Source organism: Juglans microcarpa x Juglans regia, chromosome 6D (assembly GCF_004785595.1).
Source record: "Juglans microcarpa x Juglans regia isolate MS1-56 chromosome 6D, Jm3101_v1.0, whole genome shotgun sequence".
NCBI classification, from domain to species: domain Eukaryota; kingdom Viridiplantae; phylum Streptophyta; class Magnoliopsida; order Fagales; family Juglandaceae; genus Juglans; species Juglans microcarpa x Juglans regia.
In genome coordinates this window covers 24,645,186-24,671,083 of record NC_054604.1, presented here as the reverse complement: position 1 = coordinate 24,671,083, position 25,898 = coordinate 24,645,186, and the positions used below count along the sequence as shown (strand labels likewise).

General features: G+C 35.7%; 1 protein-coding gene across 1 annotated transcript; it reads left to right on the top strand.

Moving 5' to 3' along the window:
* Positions 1–950: 950 nt before the first annotated feature.
* On the top strand, positions 951–3,432 carry LOC121234937 (protein HAIKU1-like). The gene has a single exon (XM_041131081.1). The coding sequence runs from the start codon at positions 1,813–1,815 to the stop codon at positions 2,746–2,748; it is 936 nt and encodes a 311-aa protein (XP_040987015.1). The 5' UTR covers positions 951–1,812; the 3' UTR covers positions 2,749–3,432.
* Positions 3,433–25,898: the final 22,466 nt, after the last annotated feature.

Here is a 25,898-nt window from a genome sequence, read left to right as displayed (position 1 = left end):
ATTACAGCTTTAAAATCAATACATTTATGTTGTATGTAATGAATACATTTTTTAATCAATTTGTGCTATTTTCTGCTTCTAGAGCAGAGGATTTTTGTGTTCTGATTTTTTTTTTCTTCCAAATGGGCAAATGTGCCTCGCACGTTGAGCCACTACTAGTACATACTAATGTCTATGTTATTGAAAATGATGAAGCTTTTAAAATACGAAATCTAAAATTTAAATTAAAAAAAAATACCGATCAAATGAAGCTATTTTTCAGTATGTATAATATTGTGAATAAAATTGTTATACTACTCTATTACCATATAAAACTATTTATAATACATTGAATTAACAACTATGATGACAAAATTTAAACAAAAAGTAGTCTTAGTCGTATGAATTTTGCAAATAAAGATCTTATAAATTTAAAAAAGGTTAAAGTGAAAAAATAAAAAGGGCCAGTAATACTTATAACTGTTGATATTAATTTTGAACTATATTAAATATATAATAAATACTATAAAATTTACTATATATATCATCTATTATAAATTTTTTTTAGAGAAATACTGGTTGTAATTGTGAGTATGTAAATATCACATAATTATTTAGAAAAAAAATATTAAATATACATAAAAAAATTAATTTTTTAATAATAATTTTAATTTTTTTTTTAAAACGATTGTAAAATATTTGTAGACTTCGTGACTGTACACAGCGTTACTATTTTTTTTTTAATCCTAAAAAGTTTGAACTGTACAGAGTGCAGACAGATTGACTGACTTCCTGGTCTCTCTGTGGCTCTCGGGAAACGCTCATACCCGGAAACTAGTTTTGTCACGAATCAACTTATGCATTCCTATCGTCACCGACTCACCGCCGGGTCCCACTGCTAGGTCCCCCATTCCATTACCTTCTCTCTCCCAAATAATTACAAGTCATTCTTTTTTTATTTTTTATTTTTAGCTGAATGAATTACAAGTCATTCGTTTCGTTTCAACATTGACCTTTGAACTATATTTTTGTATCCGTTCAACTCGACCTCTAGGGTTTCGTATTCGTTTAGAGAGAGAAAGGGAGAAGAACAAGAAGAAGATTCAGTTGGATTCTCCTTGGTGCTGAGTTCCACTACTCGAGACGTATTTTTCCAATCCCTGTTCCCTCTCTCTTCCTATTCACTTGCTTTCTTTGCGTTTGCTATTTTTCTTTTCCGAGTTCGTACACTCTGAAGATGATTTCTTGTTGGGTGACCTGGAATTGAGCTTTGAGAATATTTGCTGTTCGCCTTTTGTCATAATTTTGGGGGGTTTCTTCTCGGTTCTGTGGGTGTGGCCGGTGGAGTCTTGTTGCAGATTTCAGGTTCATAATTTTGTATAACTCAAGTATCTGAGCTTGGGATTTGAGGAATTCCTGGGCTTACCGAAGCTGATTTAATCTGGGTTTTGTTGATTCGACTGAGCAAAGAAAAGGGTATGTTTTCTGCTTCTGACTCTCAGCTTTATCGGGTTTGCTATTTGTTCTTGTGGGGTTGATTTGTTCTGTGCTTACATCACCGTGAACAAGTCAAAGTTATTTTGAGCTTGAATTATAAGGTTTTGGGTCTTTCCAAGCCTTGAATGGTTTGTGGGCGTAGAAAAAAACTAAATATTTGATTTTCCGAAATGGTTGGAGATTGAGGTTGGGTTCTCTCAAAAATTGCTAGCATTTGAGCTGCAGTTTAAATTTCTGGCTGCTGCTTTGAAGCATATGAATGATTTGACTTTGCGTGACAATACAAAAGGCAGTATTTATTTGTTATTGTGGGTTTTAGGTATATAGATTTACCAAATGGATAATTCCAAGAACAGGTATAATGATCATTTGGGTGTGAATAAAATGGGGAAAAATATAAGGAAGAGTCCCTTGCACCAACCAAATTTTGCAAATAATCCCGCCAGGCAGCAGCCTCAGCCGCAGGTTTACAACATTAGCAAGAACGACTTTCGAAATATTGTTCAGCAGCTTACTGGTTCACCTTCTCAAGAACCTCTGCCCAGACCTCCGAACAACCTGCCAAAACCCCAGAGTGTGCGGCTGCAGAAAATTCGGCCTCCCCCATTAACGCCCATCAACCGGCCTCACATGCCCCCTCCGATGCCGGTTCCTGTAGCTCCTCCACCAATGATGTACAATAATAGCTTTGTCAGACATGGTCAGTTTGGACAGCCATCACCCACACCGCTGCATCCACTGACACCTGGGGACTCAATTTGGGCAAATACAGCTGAGTCTCCTATCTCAGCTTACATGCGGTATCTTCAGAATTCAATAATGGATCCAGGTCCAAGGGGTAACCAAGCTCAAGCTCAACCACAACTGCAATTTCCGGGTCAAATTCAGGGTCATCCACCATCCACTGCTTTACTTCCTAATCCTCCCATGCCTGCTCTCCCTTCTCCTAGGGTGAATGGTCCTACCCCACCCATGCCTAATCTCCCTTCCCCGCAATCGAATGGCCCTGCCCTTTTACCCTCCCCAATCTCTCAGTTCCTCTTGCCATCCCCATCGGGTTACATGAATTTGTGGTCACCGAGATCATCATATCCATTGTACTCACCGGGGATTCAGTTCCCTCCGCCGCTGACACCCAATTTTGCATTTTCTCCCATGGCACAATCAGGGATTTTAGGTCCAGGTCCTCAACCTCCACCTTCTCCAGGCCTATTTCCATTATCCCCTTCAGGGTTCTTTCCCATCCTAAGTCCAAGATGGAGGGATCAATAATCCTTGTCATAGCAACTTATGCTTGTGAGCTCATTGCTTTATCAGGAATTGCATCTTTTATGGACGCATTCACTCATAAGAGCTGTTTTTGTGAAAATGTAACATACAACACTACTGCTGTAGGAGGTCCTTTTAATCATGGTAGTGTTTATTTCATCTTTCTTGTTTGTCAATCCGTTGATGTCCCTCTTGTAGTATATTTTGATAATAGATCCTGTAGCAGCTGCAATAATTATTTTTTTGGACAACTTTTACCTTGGGTGATGTTGTGAAGGCCAGAAAACTCATCTGGACAATTCAACGGAGCTGTAACATAAAAGGAGGTAGGATCACAGCAATTGAAAATTTTGATGTAGGCTATCTAAGGCACGAACTCTCGTGTTTTTGTCAGATTTTGACTGTAATCTTATGTAGTTTAAAGTCAAATTCATCTCCATCTAATTGGTCTGTTGTTTCTCAAGCTGCTGGCTGCTGGCATTCTATTGAAGATTTTTATTGTTTGAGCTATTCAAATTTCTCTATGAAACTGAGTAACTCGTGAAAGATCTTTATTCCTTTTGAGTTTGATTTGCATCAGAAAGAGATTAGCAGAGGAGAGTACAATGTATCTACTTTATATTTATCTCATTTTTTACGAGCTATTTATGAACTTTAAAACTCATGTATAGATCTGCCTGCAGTTAATATTTTTAGCCATTTTTTGTTATGTGTTGAATATATTGTTGCATTTACTTGAATGGGGACGCTTGTTTAAAGATGCATTATAGATATTGATTAAGTTTTAATTTGCATTATGCATGCCAATGAGTTCTGGTGGCGATCTAGAGTATTTACCGAGATCCTGAAATTTCTCAGAATCCTGCTGAAATTTTGAAGCTGCTCCTATGTTCATCCATGTTCATCAATTATGCTATAGTAATGTCTCTGCTTGCTTCCCATCCAACCCCCTTCCTTCAAACATTGGCATCATTAGGGGGGGTGCTTGATGCTGACATGAACCAATTCCTGAGTTTATATGTTTTGGAAAGCAATACATATTTTGCACAATTGGTTGCAGACATAATTTTACTCATAAACGAGGTTTATAGACATAGTTTTGGCATTTACCAAGTGATATGGAAGATATACTGCGAAGCTGATAGTGATTTCTATGGTCTATCACAAGACAGCTGATAACTTTTAGGTCGATTTCACAAACTTACATCTTGTGTTTCTGAACTCTCTCACCTTGAATGTTGTGGCTTCAGCTGAGCCTTAAAAATTGCTTGCTAGAATCTTTTTTGTTATAAAGAAAAAGCCATTTACTTTTCTTAGGACTTTGAACAGTCGTTACGTAGAGTTGGGGGTGTGTGTATTCTGGTGAGGTCAAAGTCAATGTAATTGAGGATACGAGGAATTTCCAATCTTTTTTATCTTTCTTGCATTTTCCTGGATAGTAGCTAGGTAGAAATAAGCTGTAGTTTCTGATGAAACCAGAAAGGTCGCTTTAACCTGTGGTTCTCCTTTGAATATTGACCAAGAATTATTCCAAGCTGTATTATTGAGAAACCCAGGTTTATGGAATAATATCTGAATCTAACTAAAATATTTCAGCTTTGCAATTCAGCATAATAGTCATATTAGTGGTTTTTGTGGTCCTTTGAGGCTTTACATGATGGAAAATCGCAGGTGAGGCTGGTAATTTGGCAGCCCTTGTACATTGAGTGATAGAGGCGTGCTATCGAATATTTGATACCGAAGCCCACACCATCTACAAGCAGAATTTAATGTTGTGAGCTCGCCATTAAATTATACATCTAGAACGAATAGGGCTGGGCAATTAGCCTTCCCAACTCGCCCATCCTAAGTGCGGGTATATGGGCAGGTGACTAATAAATAAATTCACATGTAGGTTGGGGGTGGGTTGAGTACCCATCCGTACAATATATATAGATGTTGCTGCTGGTGCTGTTTATTTATTTAAATAAAAAATAAGGATATATCTAAACTAAAGGATAATGATAGACTTATTACTTCCTACCACCTATTTATTACTCTATAGTGTATTTTAGATTTTATTTTTTTAATTTTTTTTAATATTCTTAATCATTTAGAAAAAATTTAAAAAAATATATATCTTCACTAATAGTCATTTTTTTAACCATTAAGTAAAAATAAATAAATAAATAAATAAAGTAACAAATGGGTGGTAGGAGGTAGTAAATTTGATTTATTTCGTACCTTTTGCTCAATGAGAAAATGGGCCAAATTCTAGGTGATCAAACCTATGGGACTTAAGGAATGATGGAAGGGAATAAAAAAAGAAATAAAAAAGAGAACAGAGTGGGAAAAATAATAAGTAAATAAAAAGGAAGTAAACTTTAATATTTCTTTTTTCCCTCACTTTTCAGTCGCTATTAAGACTGTTCATTTGGGTTCTGACTTGAGAATCCCCTTTTTTTTTTTTTTTTATTATTAAAAAAAAAGGTCTTTACACATGAAGATGCTTCCATGGGAATTATGCAATTTGACTAGGTTGTGAGAGTTGGAGGTATTAGAGAGAAAATTAGTCTGCAAAGGTGCTTCAGGAATTGCAGAGGAAGGTTGAGATTAAGGTACTGATTGATCCTCCCCTAAATGACTTTTGTGATAAAACCGCCAACTGATACATTTAACAATTGGTATAACTTATAGCTTTATGTTTTATACTATTACGAGGTTGTCCTCTCGAGTGTTGTTGTCTTGGGTTGTAGCCAAAGCAAACAAGGGAAGGCATGACTTTGTTTCGTTTTCTAAACTCCAAGTCCTTTAAACTGGAAAATTTGAGGATTAAAGGATGGAAACAGAGGAGAGGTGCGATGTGGAGATTGAAGGCATTTGGTTATCGATCGATGCTGTGAGTTGATTATGCTCCCTCCCGAGATATTCCGTTGGAATTTCTTTGGAGAGGTGGAGGTGTTAGAGAGCAACTGGATACGCACATTATTTATCTTGTATAGTAATGTTGTGATAATGTCCTATAATATTTTCAAAATCTTAAAAAAGAAATTCAAAATGGTGTGGAGTTTATTACATCGATCGCCAATTTTATTAATGAACGATACAAGAAATAAGACTTTTCCCAGCGCCACATTTTGTCGCTAGTATTATGGGAAATAGCCGGAAATACAATTCTCGTCGCTATTTCCATCGTCGCATGTTCGTTGGAATTGTTTTTTTTTTTTTTTTTTGCACAAAATCAGCGAACCAAAAAAATTGTCGCAATTAGTTACCTTTTTCTGGCGAATTATGGTCGACGCAAGTACATCTATAATCGCCACTATTGGCTGTATAGATCTCACATTAAATCGTTGAAAAAAGTTAATTGCGGTATAAATGTTCGTCGTAATAGGTTAACTCTTCACTGTAAATAGTGGATCATTTTCTCGACCAATCTCCTCAATCGCCACAACGGTTATTTTTCAATGTATACATATCGCCTCATTAATAGGCTAATTTCTCACTGCTAATGTGTTTTTTGACGATTCCCCAAATCGATGCTAATGCCTACTCTGAATTATATTGCGGTTTCCCGTTGTTCATATATCACCATAATAGGTTTTTATCAACGGTTTTTGTTTCGATGCAATTGTGTTTCATATGCAGTAGAGGTTGTTGCGGCACCAAAAATTTCGCCGCAATAATAGATTTCCTAACGACTTGATGTTTGACTCAACTGAGTCCACAATTCTGGAAGCATTCTCGGCCGCTGCAAATTTCGCAACAATAGGTACATTTGCAACAATTTTTGAGGTTCTAACGGTAAAATGGTTGTCGAGGTGCTGAAGTTTGCGTCCAAAAAAATTCGTCGCAATATCCTATTTAAGTCCCAATAATAAAATATTCATTTTTCTTGGTTGGCATTTGCGAGGCACATAGGGTCTAAACACAAAAGTTTACTGCTACTTTTGTTGCACTTTTGGCTGCATTTTTTGTACACAACTATATATTGCAAAAATAATATTCATGCTTATTTAAATAAGCATGATTATTTGCATAAATACTGTGGTTTGGAAACAATTACTTCTAAGTAATTATTTCTCAACAAACTTGGGACCAATACCCCAAATTTGTTTCCATCCATATGCATTTGGATGTTAAACAAATACTGTATTCAAATGCAGTTATATAAATCAGCATTAATTTACAACCCAATCTTCATCAAGTATAAGTAGAATACACTTCATCAAGTTGACATAAATAGAATACATTTAATCAAGTATATGACTATATATGCACACCCATGCTGAATATATATTGTACATCTCATCTCAACACCAACCTTTGTCTGCAGATAATTAAGGACCATCATCATGCTAAGACAAATGCTCATTCATTCATCATATAAATAAACCAGTCATTTGGGTGCCCCCAAGTCACTTACATAATGTATTTTTCACTTCCTAAAAAACTATATACACCGGTGCATTCAGTGAGTAAATATGTAGAAATATGTTTACATTGAGCAATTAGATATGATATTCTATTTCAGTCTTACATATGGACTCAATGAATTGCAACTTTCTCTTTCAGTAATAGATGCCCTTCGCAGCAACACCTGCTACTCGTATTGGCGGGATTGTGTGGATTATCTAACAAACATCCACTGTCCATCAAAATCTAGGTAGCATCTTCGCCCAACATTTACCCAACATTAATCTGGCATGCTTCTTGTAAAAACCCTGCAAACAATGCAAAAAAATTTTCAATTTACCCCAGTTTACTCTGTTCCTCTATGAGGCATCAAACCACTTGTCATACGATGCAATCCTCAAGATGACGTCAAAGCATGCATTAGTACATGCCTGCTCATATAACAGTGCTGAAGATAGCTTTCTAAATGTAGTTTTTTAATATGTTTCTAGACCTTTTTTTTAAAACTAGGGTTTATGCTTATTTATAGATTATATCCTACTCAGACCCATTATTTTGCCACCTATAAATCACTGATGTTGCAATTTAACTTTATTAAGTCATCATTCTTTCTTATTCTTGTTAAACATCATTACTGTTTGTGTTTTCAATTGGCTACACAACTTAGACTATAGTCCCCTAATACTATATATATATAGTAACATTATAGAGAGTACAATAATGCATAATGATATCATTTCCGACAAATGGCACCACGATTTCATCAGCTTTGGTATATGAATATGACCCCAAGAGTATGCTTTTATACCAAAGTCACAGACACTAGGAAATTTATACAGTTCTCTATGATGTGCATCTATGTTTACAAGCTGATATATGCTGCACGTACCATTTTTCTTGACAATGTGCTCTAAAAAGTTGTTAAAGATGAGGAGTATCTAAACCCCCATCTCATGACCATAGCTCTACCTATGAAAGTCCTATGACAGAGTAGTTACTACTTCTATGTAAATTTCACATTCAGGATGTTCCTAATTACAACACACTGCATGGACATTTAAAAATACCCAAGAAACTTTCAAACCAATATCAACTAGTTAAAGATCCCAAACAAACTATGGGATCTTCCATAAACATTCCATGTGCATGATGATCAGATACATTGAATGTTCCAAAATCGCTTTTACTTTTCACTTGCCATTGTATTATCTTTTTTCCCATGTATATTTAGATTACATGCCATCAACCATAATGCATGAACAGTTTTAAAGTTGAACCATAGTTTGATGTAGTGTGGAAGAGATTTGAAATCTAATCAAAACGGAAACAAGAAAACACAACTCTATAGGTGGCAAGCAGTTATATCTCATAATTTCATCTAAATGATATATATATATATATATATATATATTCCACACTAGCTATCACAGACCATGATAATGACCCCCAACTAAAGGAATAATTATTACCTTTAAGTGGTTAGCCATTTGCGAATACCAGTTTGCTTATAGCCTTGCCTCCCACGTCAATTGTTACCTCGTTATCCCAATTTAATATGAAATCTGCCATTTGTTGTACCTATACAACAATATTGTTATAGTTAGGGTGCATGCCTCCCATCATAAGAAAATCTCAAAATATGTGCAGGAAAAGTTGTGAATCAATTTCTTGTATTTACCTCGTTACCATTATACCACATAGTGTTGCCCCCTCTATATTTGACAAAAATCCTACATTCCTATTACTAGCAACTGATTTCTCCTATCAAAATAGAGGTCATGATTAATATACCAAAAGCCAAGCACACTTCCAAGAGATAGCTACCAAAAAACATGACTAAATATTTAAACTGTTATTGATATATATTATATATATATATATATATACACACACTGCCCATCCACCAACAAGCTACCAAAACGCACCCAAAATACTTAAAAAATCGCTGCCATGCGATAAACTGTAACTAGCTCACTGAGTCTCCCTACGAGACTCCGTGGTGTCAGGGAAATTGGCAAAAAAACTCCTCCACAACTTGTCAGTCTCATTCTCTCTCCACAAGTACTCGCATGTCTGCCCTCATCTCGTCTAGTTAAGTTTTGCACATATCTATATCCTTCTTATGTTTGGCCACTAGAGCTAAGATTGTTGCTCTCGTTCATAGTCACAGACTCTTGTGGACTCAGGGATCACCATCTCTCCTAGGTCTCGTGCATATCTTGGTCTACTTCAAAGTACTTCCTAGAAGACAGTCGCTGCAGCTTCGTCAGTACGTTCGGGAGGTCCTAAATCAGCCATTTTCCCAACCATGGATTTCTGTACATGGAGATATACAATGTTACTGGCATGAGTGTGCTTTTTACACATTTATCACTTTATATACAAACTAATAGAACCATCAATGCTTGTAGTAGTAGTGGCTGAATCTAATTTTGTGAAGACTCATATGGATTTCTTCAGTGGCAGGCGTTACAAATTTATCCATCTTCTTAAACCAATGAACTTTCTTGTAGAATTCCATCAAATTTGATGTTTAGCCCTCTATATGTGTGTGTGGAACATGTATCAATTAGCTTATAAATTTTGTATGGAAAATGCATCCCAAGTAAAAATAAACTGCTAACCAGCCATGCAAAATTAATTAAACTTGGGTATAGTTTAATGAAGGATGTTTTTAAGGATCACATAATATCATATGCCAACCAAAGTAGAATATTACCTTTTCCTCTAGGATCCTTACAAATAATTTACGCTCAGCATTATGATTAGTATTAAGCCTCTTTAAGTTCTCTCAATTTTGGCTTGAAGTAGAATATTACCTTTTCCTCTAGGATCCTTACAAATGATTGACGCCCAGCAGTGTGATTAGTATTAAGCCTCTTCCGGTTCTCCCGACTTTGGCTTGATATTTTCTGCAATAACAACCAATGTTAGCTAAGTGCACATCAAAATAAACCAATTTGGTAATGTCTTAATTGTATTTAGTCTAAATACAAAACAATGGACATTAACCTTAAAGGCGTCAGATGACTCAGATCCCCATCAACCACATAGCTTTACCCATACAATTGGGTCGACCAAACTAGTCCTTGACGCCAATGCTTCTTCATGGCTGCCATATTCCAAGTACTTCTTATGCAACTCATGGCGAAAAGTGTTAAATTTCTTTCATAGCTATTTTGAAACACTGCTAGTTGATGATTATCTAGCTCCCAATCTAAGAAGAAGTCACCCTACATATATATATATATCCCGAAATTATATCAACGAGAGTCATTATACTACGTCCGCTTTTAAACATTTTCAGTGAAGGTTTGAATGTCTTACCCGGACACGTTCAATCAGCTCGTCATTCTCCGACTTGGGTATATCACTCCATCTAGCGTAGCTCATGTCCAAGTGATGTTTTAATATCTATGTCACCCGCATTGTAAACATGGACGCGTTCTACAAGAAGGTGCAGTTTCTCCATCATTTATCTTTAAGGGAATTTTCCTGTGCTTCCTCAACTTTTCAAATTCCGTGCACTTCGCTGGCCCATGTCCAAGTTTATTTTGTACCTGGTTAACAACACGCACCATCGGCGCATCCCCAACTGTATGACAATATAAAAATAATAGATTATCTCATTCACAATATTTAATCTTTTCCTACTGTACAATTATATGATTAAACCCAATAATTTTTTAAAAATACACAGTAATTAAATTTACCAATTTCCTCTCTATTAGACTCAGGTTGTGAGATTGGAAAAAGCAGGTGAAGTCTCCCAAACGTGGTTGGGAGGCTATGTTGAGTCATCAGAGTTGGACTCAACAGTATCTCCAGGGTTGTGGTATGAACTGATGATCACTCTGCGAGGTCGACGGGCTCGACACGCGTACGACACAAGTTGTCTAGGACGAGTAGCTCGTCCTCTCGCTCTTCCACGTCCACTTTGTAACATGAGGTCACCTGAATTTATAACTCATTACACTTGCCAAAAGAGTTAGTTAATGAAAGCTGTCTAACATAAAACCATGGAATGCTAAGTACATTTAATGAGATGGAACAATATTAAGCTACAATAAATAGTGTGCACCTTCTAACATCAATTTTTTTCCTGTTGATAACTAATCAACAGCGCTCCCCCCCCCCCCCCCCCCGCGGGTGCAATTTTTTCTATCTAATGTTGAACTATAAAAATTGGGGTGGCAGGAAATGCCTCTAATTGTTGGCCAAATTCTAATGTCTGTGTCTTGGAGCTAGCATAATACACTAAAATGTATTTGATTTCAACCCAACAAAACAAGGAATAAAACTAATTGTGTTAATGCTGTATTGGATCTAATTTGATGCACCGAAATGCATACAACTAACTTAATAATTCTTTTGTGAACTAGCCGCACTTGTGAAAAATATGTTGCAGGTTTAAAGCTACATTGACATGGTTTGTATAACTTCAATTATTGTAACTCAGACTAAAATATTTCATTAATGTCTCTTATCAGATTTTGTCTACTTTGTGATTTGCTTGTACCTTGTTATTTAACATATTTGGTCTTCGATATTATAACAGTGTATATATAATGGGTGCAATTTGTATTTTTCTTCACAACACACTTATGGTTCTAATTTTATTGAAAATACACTTACACACAATTTATGTAGTTGATATAACAAAACTATTACATAAAATGGGTACAAATACGGGCAAACCTCAAAAATTAACAAACAAATGTCAAATAATCTCAAACTACACATCAAATTTATGCTTCTAATAGGGCCCTATCGAAAACAGTGTAGCTCTAACATGAAGCTGGTGCAATTATATTGTTAGTCAGCCTTTCTTCACATCAATCATTCTAATATTGGCTAACCTATATTCACTGATTGGACCAACTAATATATTTACATGTCAATCTCTAATGTGACCATACAAGCAGAGATGATGCACACAGAAAATTGAAACACACACTACACAAGCAGATATGCTAAGTAGAACTTGAGCCATCACCTTGATTGTTAGTAATCTACCTGTAAAGTTGTTGATGGTCTAGTACACCCCACGACTATCTTGGTCCTCCAAACATAGGGTCATTTACTGTCAATGAGAGCACAAATGGCAAGTTATAAGTGGTAACTCTTTTCACATGCATGCACCATATAGTAACATAACATCAGGTGGCATTGTAGGATAAATAATTTCTAACGACAACTCCCCAACTATGCATATATTTTTTATTATTCAAAATGATAAACTGAACACACAATTTACACTAAATGTTTTTTAGGTTATGTGAAACCCAAAATAACTCCCTTATCACGTGGGTGCAATGCTATGCAAACTTCAAGTCCAAACCAAGCAAATAACTTTACATAAAATTGAGTTATTTATTGGCTACAACTTTCACATAAATAGCTACTGCCCTCCTTGCATGGTATTTTAATCTCACCCGCACCCCCTCTAAAGAAAAAATTAATATACCTAATCACTTCCATATGTATGCACCCCCAGCTAAGCAAAGGAAAAAATGGAAAAATAGAAAAGCAACATCCCACTCCAGTATTGCCGATAATGCTTAAGGGTTCAGTACAACACATACCTAGAAATTTGGTATATTCTACAACACAAAAAATTATATACCAACCTCTATGCAAAGTTGTCCTAAATAGACAGTGCATTGGCCATTAAAAAAGTCCACTTTTGGGTGCAAGATGGAGTATAATATACTCCTCAAGTGACCACCAGCTATGGCCAGTAAGGGTGAAAAGTTTGAGCCTATCTTTAGTCTGCAAAATGGCTATAGAGGCAAGATAGAGGATTGAAGTGTTCACTTATTTGTTTTCTGAGTTTTGCCGTGCGAGAATGCCAATATGGAGTACCCATGGGAACTGTGTAAGTCTATATTTCGGCATCATTATTTTTTCTTGTTGAATTCACTGTTTTACCTTTTCTTCTACATTTTTTTTTGTAAAACTCCCGCCCATCTGGAGATCCCAGCGCCAATTTATTTCCCTCACCTGAGATGACACATTTTGCATAAATGTTAGTGTAGGAAATGGCCGTGCATTCGGACAATTTGGTTTCTAATGTAGTATATTGAGTGATGAAACCCACTTGTAAACATTGGCACAAACTATAGTAGTGCATTCGCCTTGATTCACATCATATATCAAAATGGTTATTAATACACTTTATGTCTATGTATTTACCTGTTCTTTATTCAACTGCCTTGCATCTAACACTTAAACTATTTAATCACAATGTATAGTTAAGTGATTTATATAGAGTTATTTATCATTTACATGTAAGGTCCATTTACATGGAGTTATTTATCATTTACATGTTATAAGTTGAAAATTTCAATTTTTGTATTGTAATTGTGCAATTTTTAACATAAAGTTTAATTTGTTCATCACTCATGGAGTACTTCTCTTTAGGCCTTGAAGCAATGCCCCCTATTTGTGGCACACTTTTTGTATGAATACCTGCTTATTATTCCAAAATGTAGCAAGCATCATTCCAAAATACAACCCTGGTTGGTCATATACTGAGATGACACAACCAATTTTTTTCCAACATGTTGAATAATAAACCCAACTTGGGATTGGAAATGGCTAACATTATTACATAAATCTGGTGCATTAATAATCTAATCACCATTTGGTGGAATTGTTTTGCAAATATTACACTTAAAGGTGCTGTCATTTTTGCCTGTTTATTCCAGTTGACAAACTTGGCTAGATTTGAATAAAGTCATTAATACCACAGTACACAATATTAAATCAGTCCATCTTAATCTTCCATCAATGGTTCAAATTATATCAATTCTTCAAATGAGGATAGTTATGTAGGATATCTTATAAATTAAGTTGCTTATGTTATATAATGATCAACTTTGGAATAATTTATATTGCCACTAATGGCCATGCATTTTGCTATATCAATAAGATTAGTTTTTACTCTACAACATATTTTCTAATAACATCAATAGAAGATCTTCCATCTTTTATTCAGTACCACAACAAAACCACGTCTTTGGAACATGTAGGCCAACCTCTCACTTGCATTAATATCACATACATTGAAAGCTCAATGTTAGGGACTTGTTATGGTGTATATTTTAATGTGTATAAAAATTGTCCAGGAAAAATGGGAAGGGCTAAGAAAAGAACTTTTTGTCAACTGTAGTACGCCGGTCATGTCAGCATCTTATGGAGCATACACCTGTTAAAACAAGTGACAATAGTTTGGTTAACTCATTAAGGACAAGTGTTGTGATTACAATATTTACAACTATGCACAAATTGATAGTGCATATATCTGCACGTTGTTGCTAATAATGCAAAATCTCATGGCATATAATGCTAATCCAAAGTCCAATTGCCTACAAGTCGATTTTCCAACGTGGCCGTATTAAAACACATATCAAAAGGGTTAGATGGTCATGTATGTTTGGCCGACATAATTTGCTCATGCATCATAGCTCTGTGAACAAAGCTTATTATAATTAGGAAAATTTCTCAACATGTAATACAAACATCATAAGAATGGCACGAAGCATACAAAAGGCATATATATAAAATTAATTAATGACGGAAATGACAAAGATTCAAGGCCTTGCCATATTTTGCAAGAATATGGCTAGGTAATATCGGGAATTGCAAGGGTGAAGGAGAGAGATTTTTCAAAGAGATACAGAGTTACTTGTAGGGCACCAAATCGTCGGGCCTTTCGTGTTGATTGAAAGATATGAACCTCTGATATGGGCTGCCCACCAGTCAATCGGTGTCTAGAATTGGCCAAATCGGAATGGAACTCGAGGAGGAATTGGAAAAGTGGAGGACGGGGAGGAGGCGAGTTAGAAGTGTGTTTACCGGAATCGCAATAAAGGTATCACATGCAAGATGTCTTGTACCGGGTTTTTCTCTGAAAATGGTAGAAGATGGAAACTTCCATCGGCGACTTTGAATGAGGGGGAGCCAAACCTGTGGATGAGGCGACGAATCGAAGGGCCTTTCGCCAAAGAGAATCACTTCACACCGATTGGGCTGGTTTTTCCACAAAAACAGCCCTCTATTCATCTCAAGCCACGAAAGATAAAACACTCTTAAGAAAAATAAACCCCACCACACAATCACCTCGTATGTGCTAGCCTTTTCTTCCTCAGCACCATCCTCTGCCTTCTCTTCCTCGCTAGTCTTTATGCCCTCAGTCTGACGCCAACGCTGACATAAGCATCTCAGTCCGACGTCAACGCCGACTCCGACCATCTCAGTCCGACGCATCTCTATCACCAATCTCCCCCATCTCCGTCAATCATCTCCATCTCCTCTACATCAAAACCCAATCAAACCAAAATCCACAATCAAACCAAAATCAACTCACAATCAACCTACAATCAAACCAAAATCCTTCGACGGGCGGATGGCTCGACATATGAGGTGTACTGGGGGTGATCATACTCGAAGTCATTGGAAGGCGTGGAGGACGACCGACGCCAATTCGTGGGAATTTTCTTTGTGTTGAGCTTCGACGAAGGGGGTGCTCGGGTTGAGCTTCAATCTAGGGGATGCGATTCGGGGTTGCGAACGGGGGTGCGGGTGTGATTCGATGAAGGTGGTGCTTAGGTTGAGCTTCGACCTAAGGGATGTGATTCTGGGGTGTGGGTGCGATTGAGGGTTGCGAAGAGGAATCGGGGGTGCAGGTGTGAGGGACAAAGGCCTGTGCAAGGGATTTCCTTCGAAGGGGGTGCGAGCGATTTTTGCAAACAAATTGGTTTTCTGATGTTTGATGGTTTAAGATAGATACGGTGGAAGGCTTACGTGTGAGTTTATAAGTGGCAGGCTACTTTTATTTGAAAACCAGTCGGACCGGTTGTAATGATTTCTTTATGCCAAAGGTTTAATCCAGTGGAGAAATGCTAGGGGTCTAATCTGTGGATGAGGAATCAAAGCCAGGGAGAAGGTGAGTTTCAGTTGCAAGAATGGAGTGGATGTAACTAATCAAAGTTTGGGAAATTGGAGAAGGGGATTGGAATTTCTGTTTGAGTACTGTAAAGTGTGCAGGAATGGAAGAGAATCTTTAGTGCTGAAATTTGCGTTTTGGCTTTCGAGGGCTTGAAAAAGACAATTTGGTGCTTTATGACGCTCCTTTGATATATATGTCGTTAAAACACAATCTTTCAACTGAGAAAAACGTCGCAAAATCATTGTTTTTATTGCGACGAACCATTTCGCTGCAATAGAGTAAGATATCGCTGCAAAAAGGGGATGAATACCGATAAAATCATAACAATGGAAGTTGCTATAAAAAGTGACCAACGAATTCAAAGTCGTTGCAAATAGTATGCCATTGTGGCGATTTCTATTACAACGAAAAAAAATGCCCTGCAATAGTTCTATTTTTTTGTAGTGGAATATTCATAACCTTCAAATTGTTCCTGTCATATATATATATATATATATATATATATATCATCACATTTCTATAACTGACATATTGTATTATGATAAAACTTTAATTATTTAGTTTGAAAATAATGATGGAAAGTGAGGGTAAGTTTGGACGTTCATTCTTTAATTGACTAGTAGAAATATAATTTTCATTTTCTAAGGTTTTTGTCAACTGGTATTTAGCAGCAATGAATTAATATCCTCATTGTGCACTTTCTTCTTTAAAACAAAAGGGTAGTAGATCTTGATATGCTTGGTATGAGCATGAAATACGATTCGACACAAATGTCAAAACTTGGCCTTGTCTTATCACACCAGAGAGTGGAAGGGGTGGGCAATGAAATTTAGAGTTCTTTAAGCAACATCCTTAGCCATGATACAATTGGCTAGACTGATACTAGTTGGATTTGGTGTTTGACCTTGAGACAAGTGGCTGCTTCTAATTTCCACTCTTAAGAAATGAGAAATGGACCAAGGTGTATCGTATAGCCACTTGTAGACCTCCAATCGTCATGTACTACCTACAAAACATGATAGAGGAATAAGGATTTGCACCAATCGTGTTGGTAAAATGAAGAAGTACTTCCAAGCTAATATGTTTGGATTGGTGAAAATGAAGCAGTTAATAATTAATTAGGATGCTTGAATGGACAGACAATATGAAACTTTGATATCATCAGCATTAATTAGTAGAAACAAGTGGATAAGATGTTGATGGAAGGCAAACAACAAGGATTAGGAATCAACCAAGGAGCTTGCAAATCCAAATTAAAATACTGATGATCCCTGGAGCTTGTTTTGAACCCCCAAATGGCTGTATAATTGACACACGTTATTAGGTTTAATGAATGCAACCTCAAAAACCTTGTGGTTGCTCCGTCAAGATTTTCCTCCAACTCCTATGGAAGAAGGGATTTGACAAGCCAAAAATTGTCCAATATTGTACCAATTCAAATGGATAGCTTAGCCTAGAATAATAAGGTGAAAAATAAAATGGCTACTTTAATAACAGGACCGAAAGATGTGGTGTACATAATCCAAGCCATTTTGTTAAGAGAAGACTTTAGGCAGAAGCCATGCTTTGTACCTATTTCAATGGGGCCAACAACTAATTTAGTATTGTCTACCCATTTCAAATCAAGATTTGTGAAGTATTGAATGGTTGTTGTTAAGTCATCTACTGAGGAGGATGAGATTGATTGTAACATTTGTATTTGTGATCGCTTCTTATATTTATGTAGAAAAGAGACCTGAGCTTGCCTGTCCTTGTCAATAAACATTGCATGGATAAGACTGTCAGTTTAGGTAGCATTAATCTTTCTCAGTAAAAATGAGTCATTTTTGTTCCAAATGACATGTTCTGGATTCAAGTGCATATATGTTGTTCTCCCTCCTCAATCAACGAATTTAGAAGGGAAATGATTAGTTACGTTGGCAATTCCAAGAATATCTTTGGCTTGTACGTGGTGGTGTGGTTGGAGGCGGGCGCAGGTGTGAAAGAATAAAAGATGAAATGGTTTGGTGTTTAATGCAAACCAGTGTTGTATTCCATCATATATATATATATAGCCGTAGGCTTTGTATAGAATTAAGAAAGTATACATGAAAGGAAATGTACATGTAAGGAAAATATACATAATGTAATGACTGATTTACAATAGATTAGAAGTCAACTATCCTTAGTCTTGCTATCTTAAGCAATCTTGTCATTTGAGAGATCCTGAGATTGAGCAGCATATGGGGCAGGAGATTGAGCTGGATCATTAATGATGATATTAGTTATGTTAACATCATCCCGCAAGCTAATGGGTGTGGGACACACTTTTAGCTTGTCTCTCAAGAGAAGAAAACGAGCAAAGGTCAAGCTTTTCGTAAAAATGTCTGCAATTTGCTGAGTTGTAGGAAGATAATTAATAACAATGTCCTTCTGTACTACTTTGTCCCGAATGAAGTAATAGCCTACTTCGACGTGCTTAGTACTAGTATGAAAATTGGATTTGAAGCAAGTGATATAGCACCAATATTATCACATCATAGAGTAGTGTTGGTTAGTGGAATATGCATATCTTGGAAAAGAATTCTGAGTCAAAAGAGTTCGGTAGTGGCAAGAGTAAGGGATCTGTATTCAGCTTCTGTGCTGGATTTTGACACCACAAGTTGCTTTTTAGCAATCTAACTAATGAAGTAGGGACCAAGGAAAATAGCATAACATGTTGTGGATCTTCTGTCATTTGGATTCCCTGCCCAATCTGAATCAGTGTAGGCATTGAACTGTAGAGAACCTGGACTGAAGCATACACCTTGTTGAATGGTGCCTTTAAGGTATTTGAGAACCCTTTTTGCTGCTGCCCAATGAGTAATGGTTGGATTGTACATGAATTGACATAACTGGTTTACAGAAAATGCAATGTCAGGTCTTGTAAAAACACAATATTGTAAGGATCCAACCAAGTGTCTATACTCAGTGGCATTGTCCAAAGGATCTCCATCATGTTGTGATAGTTTGGTACCATCAGGAATTGGAGTTTTGGCTGGCTTTGCCCCAACCATTCTAATTGGCTCAAGGAACTCAGTAATATACTTGAGCTAGGAGACATGAAGACCTGCTGTGGTTCGATGAACTTGAATACCTAAGAAAAAATGCAAGTCGCCAAGGTCTTTCATAACAAAACTTTGCTTTAGGCATGAAACAAGATATGTGATGGTAGGTGAATTGTTTCCAGTGAGAATTATGTCATCAACATAAATGCGTAGGAACAAGTAAATATTGGATATGTGAAAAATGAAAAGGGAATAATCAACAATGGATTCAACAAACTCGAGACCAAGTAGAGTGCTTGTCAGTTTGTTAAACCAGGCTTAAGGGGCTTGCTTTAGCCCATAGATTGCCCTTGGCAGCTTGCATACATGTGTGGAATGTATTTTGTCAACAAAACCTTGTAGTTGTTCTATGTACACCTTCTCTTCAAGTGATCCATGGAGGAAAGTAGGGGTGTAACCGGTACGGTCAGGTTTTGGACAAAATTTAGGATCGAACCGGTATATACTGGTTTTGCATTTTCCAAAACCAATTACGCACCGGTTATCCTCCTAAACTGGTATCTCCAGTTTTACTGATGTCCGATTTTCCAGTTTTTTAAAATGTATGTTTGTCATTAAAAAATAAAAATCTGTTAATAAAAAAAAAAACTGCTTCAAAAAATCTGTTCCTATTACAAAATTGGCACTACTAAAATCTGTAATACTAAAATCTGTAATACAAAATCTATAATACTAAAATCTGTAATACAAAATCTACATTACTAAAATCTGTAATACATTTAATAGACTATAGTGATTTAGTTATAGTGATTAGTATTAGTTATATATTAGTATAAGTATAACTATAGTGTATATTAGACTATATAATAGTATTAATATTATACTATTAGTATAGTTATATATTAGTATTAGTTGTAAACTTATAGTGATTTAGTATAGCTATATTAGTATAAGTATAACTATAGTTTATATTAGACTATAAGTATTAGTTATAAACTTATATATTAGTATAGCTATATAATATATTAGACTATATATAATATACTTTAGTATATATATTTTATGTTTAAAGCATATGATCAATTAAATTTCATCTTTAAGATTAAACTTTATTTTATAAATTATAATATGAAATTATTTCATATATGATATATAATTATATATAGAAATTTCACATATAATTATATATTATATATAAAACTTATATATATAAAATATTTTGTATAATATTAATTTTGTATAAAACTTATATATAAAATATTATTTTTTCCCCAATCGGTCCGGTCCGATCGGTAAATCGTAGAATTGGAACCGGACCGGTTCCGGCCGGTTTGCATAATTCAAGAACCGGTCCCGGACCGGACCGGTTTAAAATCGATTCAACCGGTATGGTCCGGTCTGGACCGATTTTCCGATTTAATATACACCCTTAGAGGAAAGCATTGGAGACATCCAACTTCTATATTGGCCAATTGTAGTGCACAACAAGAGCAAAAATGGTTCTGATAATTGATGCCTTGACCACTGGACTAAAGGCTTCTGTAAAATCAACGCCATCTTGTTGTTCATATCCCTTTGCTACTAACCTAGCCTTGAACCTTTCAATTGTATTATTAGCCTTTTGTTTAATCTTCTAGACCCACTTATTTGATATAATGTTTTTATCAGGAGGTCGAGGGCAAACAGTTCAAGTCTGGTTGGTCCTAAGTGCTTGAAATTCTTCTTGCATGGCTTGGCACCATTGAGGATCAATGCTTGCTTGTGCAAAATTTTTAGAAGTGACAAAGGCACTTGTGGTAGAGTAAACCTGCAGAGGATACTTAGTGGAATACATTTTGTAATCTGAAAAAGTTTTGACTTTTTTGGAACCATCTTGGGATTTAGTCACCATTGGGTGTGAAGACTGAGTATTTGGAGAGAGTGATGAGGGCATGTCAACTTGTGAGGGATTGGAAGGACTAGATACTTGACTCTGGTCATCAGAAGGTGACACTATAACACGAGGGTCAAAACCAGTAGAGAGGTCATTGAATTCATTTTGAGTGACTGAATAAGGAAGTTCATTTATGGGATCAACATGATTGGAAATGACATGGCTGTTGGTATTAATTTTTGCAGATCTGAATAGAGGAGGAGTAAGATTCATTACCTAGGAAGAACTTTCTGCTGAGGAACCAAAAGCTGTTGCAGAGGCTTAGTAGGGGATGGAAACCAATCTTGAGCAGGAAAAGAACCTTCATCAAACACAACATGTCTGCTAAGAATAATTTTTCGAGTTGCAAGATCAAGACATCTATAACCTCTGTAGTTGGAACAATAGCCTAAAAATATGCATTTTTTGGATCTAAACATCAGCTTGTGAAGGTTGTATGGTCGAATGAGAGGGAAGCAAGTACAACCAAATACCTTAAGAAAGGTATAATTTGGTTGCTTGTGAAGTAGTTTGAAATAAGGTGACTAATGTTTCAAAAGAGCAGTAGGCAAGTGATTAATGAGGTAAACAATAATGTTGAAAGTCTAAACCCAGTAGTCTAAGGGTAGCTTGGACTGAGAAATCAAAGTTAGAATAGTTTCTACTATGTATCTATGCTTTCTTTCTGCTAAATCATTTTGTTCAGTAGTGTAAGGGCATGACATTCTATGTGTGATACCATATGTTTTAAGGAATTGATTGAATCTGTTTGAAATGATTTCACCACCACCATCTGAATGAAGGTTTTGATTTTCTTAGATAAGAGATTTTCAGCCATGCATTTGAACTTAACAGAGCATTCAAAAGTTTCAAATTTTGATTGTAAGGGATAGATCCAAGTGAATCTTGAAAAATTGTCAATAAAAGTCACATAATACTTGTAACCATTGTTTGAAACTATGGGTGAACTTTAAAGATCTGTATGTATTATTTAAAGAGGTTCATAGGTTACATTATGAGACTCAGAGAAAGGTAAAGTTTTAGACTTTGCTAATTGACAAGATTTACACAATGAACACTGCTTAAGAGATTTAGTGACAGGAAGTTGCACTAAAGATTTGATTTTGTCAAAGGTAGTGTTAGTTGGATGACCAAGTCTTCTGTGCCAAGTGATAGGATCAGCAGTGACTCCAAGAAAGGCAGTGATCTTCTTGGTTTTATTCATTTGTTTGGTGAAGAAGATTAGATACAATCCATCCTTACTGAGCCCTTGCAAAAGTGTCTAGCCCGTGCATTTGTCCTTCACAAAGTAATGAAATTCAGTTAAGACAAATAAACAATGATTATCTTAACATAATTTCTGTATAGAATGTAAGTTTGCAGCAGCTGATGGACAGTGAAGGATGTTGTTCAACTTGGAAGGAGTGTTGGAATTAAAGAAAACTGCAGAACCTTGATTGGAATTGTCAAAGTTGTTCCATTGCCCAAATCAATTTCCTCATCACCTTTGTATGGTTCTTGGATAGATAACTTCTCCAAAGCTGCTGTCACATGACTTTTTGCACCACTATCAACATACCAAGCCTACTCTTGTGAGTGTTCTATTTCAAAATTTGTTCTTGCTGCCATTGTAGCTAGTTGAGCAGGTGGATGCTTGCCTTGATAAGCATAATCCATACGCTTGTAGTAGTCCAAGGCTGAGTGCCCCATTTTTCCACAAATTTGGCATGGTGCCCTGTTGGAGTCAACTTGAAAGTATTTTTGTTGTTGTTGTCTCTTCTCTGATTTAGTTTGTAATTGCCTTTGTTCTGTCCGAATGACTTGCCCTTGCCATTGTGGTTTGTCCATGTGGGTTTTGGCTTGTGAGAGTAGAGAGCAAAATTCCCTGAGTTACCAACAGATTGATGTTGGTTGTCAAGCAGAGTTTCAAAATTCAAAAGTTCAGCTTGAAAGTCCTGAAATGTCATGGGAACATCACGAGTAGCAAAGTTGTAAGAGGTAATAAAAGAAGTATATGAAAGACTCAAACCACCCAAATATGTAGGAGATGAGGTCATCATCTTCTACTGGTTTGCCTACAACCATCAATTGGCCAGCCCATGATTTGGCAAGACCAAGATACTCAGCACAAGTCTAAGATCCCTGCTGTAAAGGTTGCAATTGACACTTTAGATAAGCTACACGAAAACGAGATTGAGAAGCGAATCTTGCTGCCAGAGATGTCCACACTTGTCTAGAGGTGTTCAATCCGTATATAGAGGACATAATTATCTCAGACAGAGTGGTTGTAAACCAACCAAGAAGATACTAGTCTTTCTTTTGCCACGATAGGTAATCAGGGTTGATTACTGTGGTTGTCTTTCTTGTTTTATCAGTGAGGAACTAATGGGCCATCAACTACACCCATCAATTCATGGCTCCTAAGAATAGGAAGAAATTGTGAAAGCCAATTTAAATAGTTCGAACCATCTAACTTGGTGGAAATGTTATATGTAATACTTGGTACGGTAGAGGTGTTGGTATGAGGAGATGAGTCCATGTTTAAAGCAGGATCAAAGGAGTGTTCCTTTGGTTGCTTTGATACCATGAAAGAATAGAGGATGAAATGGTTTGGTGTTCAACGCAAACCAGGGTTGTATTCCATCATAAATATATAGCCGTAGGCTATGTATAGAATTAAGAAAGTATACATGAAAGGAAATGTGCATGTAAGGAAAATATGCAGAATGTAATGATTGATTTACAATAGATTAATCCTAAGAATAAATAGAAGTCAACTATCCTTAGTCTTGCTATCTTGAGCAATCTTGCCATTTGAGAGATCTTGAGATTGAGCAGTAGATGGGGCAGGAGATTGAGCTGGATCATTACTAATGATATTAGTTATGTTAACAGGATGTCCCAACTATGAAAACAGAAAAAAAAAAAACCACAGTTGTATTAGCCTTTATATTAGAGCTCTGATACCATAAAAAAAGTTTAAATTGTATGAGAAATTGTATTGATCACAATGAATAGACTCTTATATACACCGAAATCTATAGTCTTGTCATAATTTTATAGCCATTGGTCAGGATTGTAGCCATTTGATGCAAATAAAGAGAAGATTGTCGAGATTTGATTTGATGTGATTAGTGTATTATCCAATATTTTGTTGCTTGATTTGGTCTTTGCAAAGTCTCCACTACGTATTAAAATTTCTATAGCTTTTTACTCATTTAGAGTGAGGGAGAAATAAATACATAAAATATGTTCTATGACATTTCTTGCGGCATGAGTAGTGGGAGAAAGACATATTTATTATTAAGTGAGCCTACATATTTATTGTACGAACGTGTATTTACTACTGTTGGAAGAATTCACTCAAACAACTATATATACATGCTAGCTGCATGTAGAGTCCATTTTATACATCTCCCTCTTATTCTAAACCTTACAATTCAGATAGAGTCATCAAAACTATTGTAATAGAACCAAGCAAAATGCCTAATTCAATTACTCCACTGCTCATGGCTATCTAAACAAATATCTACAACTGTTGGGAATGTTTATTCTAAAAAAGCAAATAAATTATTAAACAGAGACATTGTCATTTTGTTACACATGATCTTTGGATCCCCCTTTACCACTGGCAAATAATATTTTTTCTTTTTTTATTTTTGACCTTTTCCTCTTAGGGTACAAAAGAAGAGTAATAATACACTTACATCTAGGGTTGTAATTGAGTCGAGCCGAGCCAAACTTAACTTGGCTCGACTCAAAATACTAAAGTTCGAGTTAGAGCTTGACCCCGAGAGCTATTTTTGTTTATTTTTGATCAAGCTCAACTTGATAAGCTAAACTCCCAACTCGAGCTCGAGCTTGTCCCACAAACGAGCTCGAACTCGAGTCGAATTGTTTATTTTTTTATTCTTTTTAATAAGATTTAATAATTAATAAATTAGATAAATAAAAAAAATAAAAAATCTAATATTGAATTTGTACAACTAACAAGTAGAACCTCCATTGAATTATAAGATTTTAAAAATTTATAAATAATTAATATTTAACTAGTTGATATTTATCCAGAATAACAATATATTATATGCCTATATATATTATTAATACATACACATAATATGATAGCATATATCTATTTCATATATGGTTTTTACATACTAGTATATGAAATTATTAAATATCATCGACTAATAATTGTACAAATTATAAAATATAGTTATGAAGTATATTCAATATATAGACATAAGTAATTAGGTTACATATTATATATTTAATTATAAAAGTGTTATGGTTATATTATTAGCTAATACATATATATATACATAGGTGTATGTATATATTTATCAATTTATAAATGAGGTTTAATCGAGTTGAGCTAACGAGTCAACTCATACATAAACAAGCAGGTCTTAACGAGCCTTAGCCGAGTCGAGTTTTGTTGGATATGTGTCATTTACAAATCGAGCGGGTATCTGGTTTCATGGATGAACTTATTTTTTTCACGAGTTGAGTTCAATTCGAGTTTAACCGGACGAGTACCAAGCAGGCTATCGAACAGACTAGTTCATTTATAGCCTTACCTACAACTCTTTTACAACTCATTTTAAACAACCAATGAAATCATGTCAGTACTCCATTAAAAATAAATTTTAATATTTCAAAACTGCCCTCTATTTCATGTAGAGTTACCAAATAGTTGTGAGGTTGTCATTTTTCATAAAAGAAATCTCCAACTATTACGCATTTTTGTTTAAAAAAATCTATCATATTTAAAATAAAATGTAATAAAATTAAGGTCTCATCAAATCGTCACTTTTTAGTACTGTAGTCTTAAAACCCAAAAATCCCAAACCTACAATATATATGT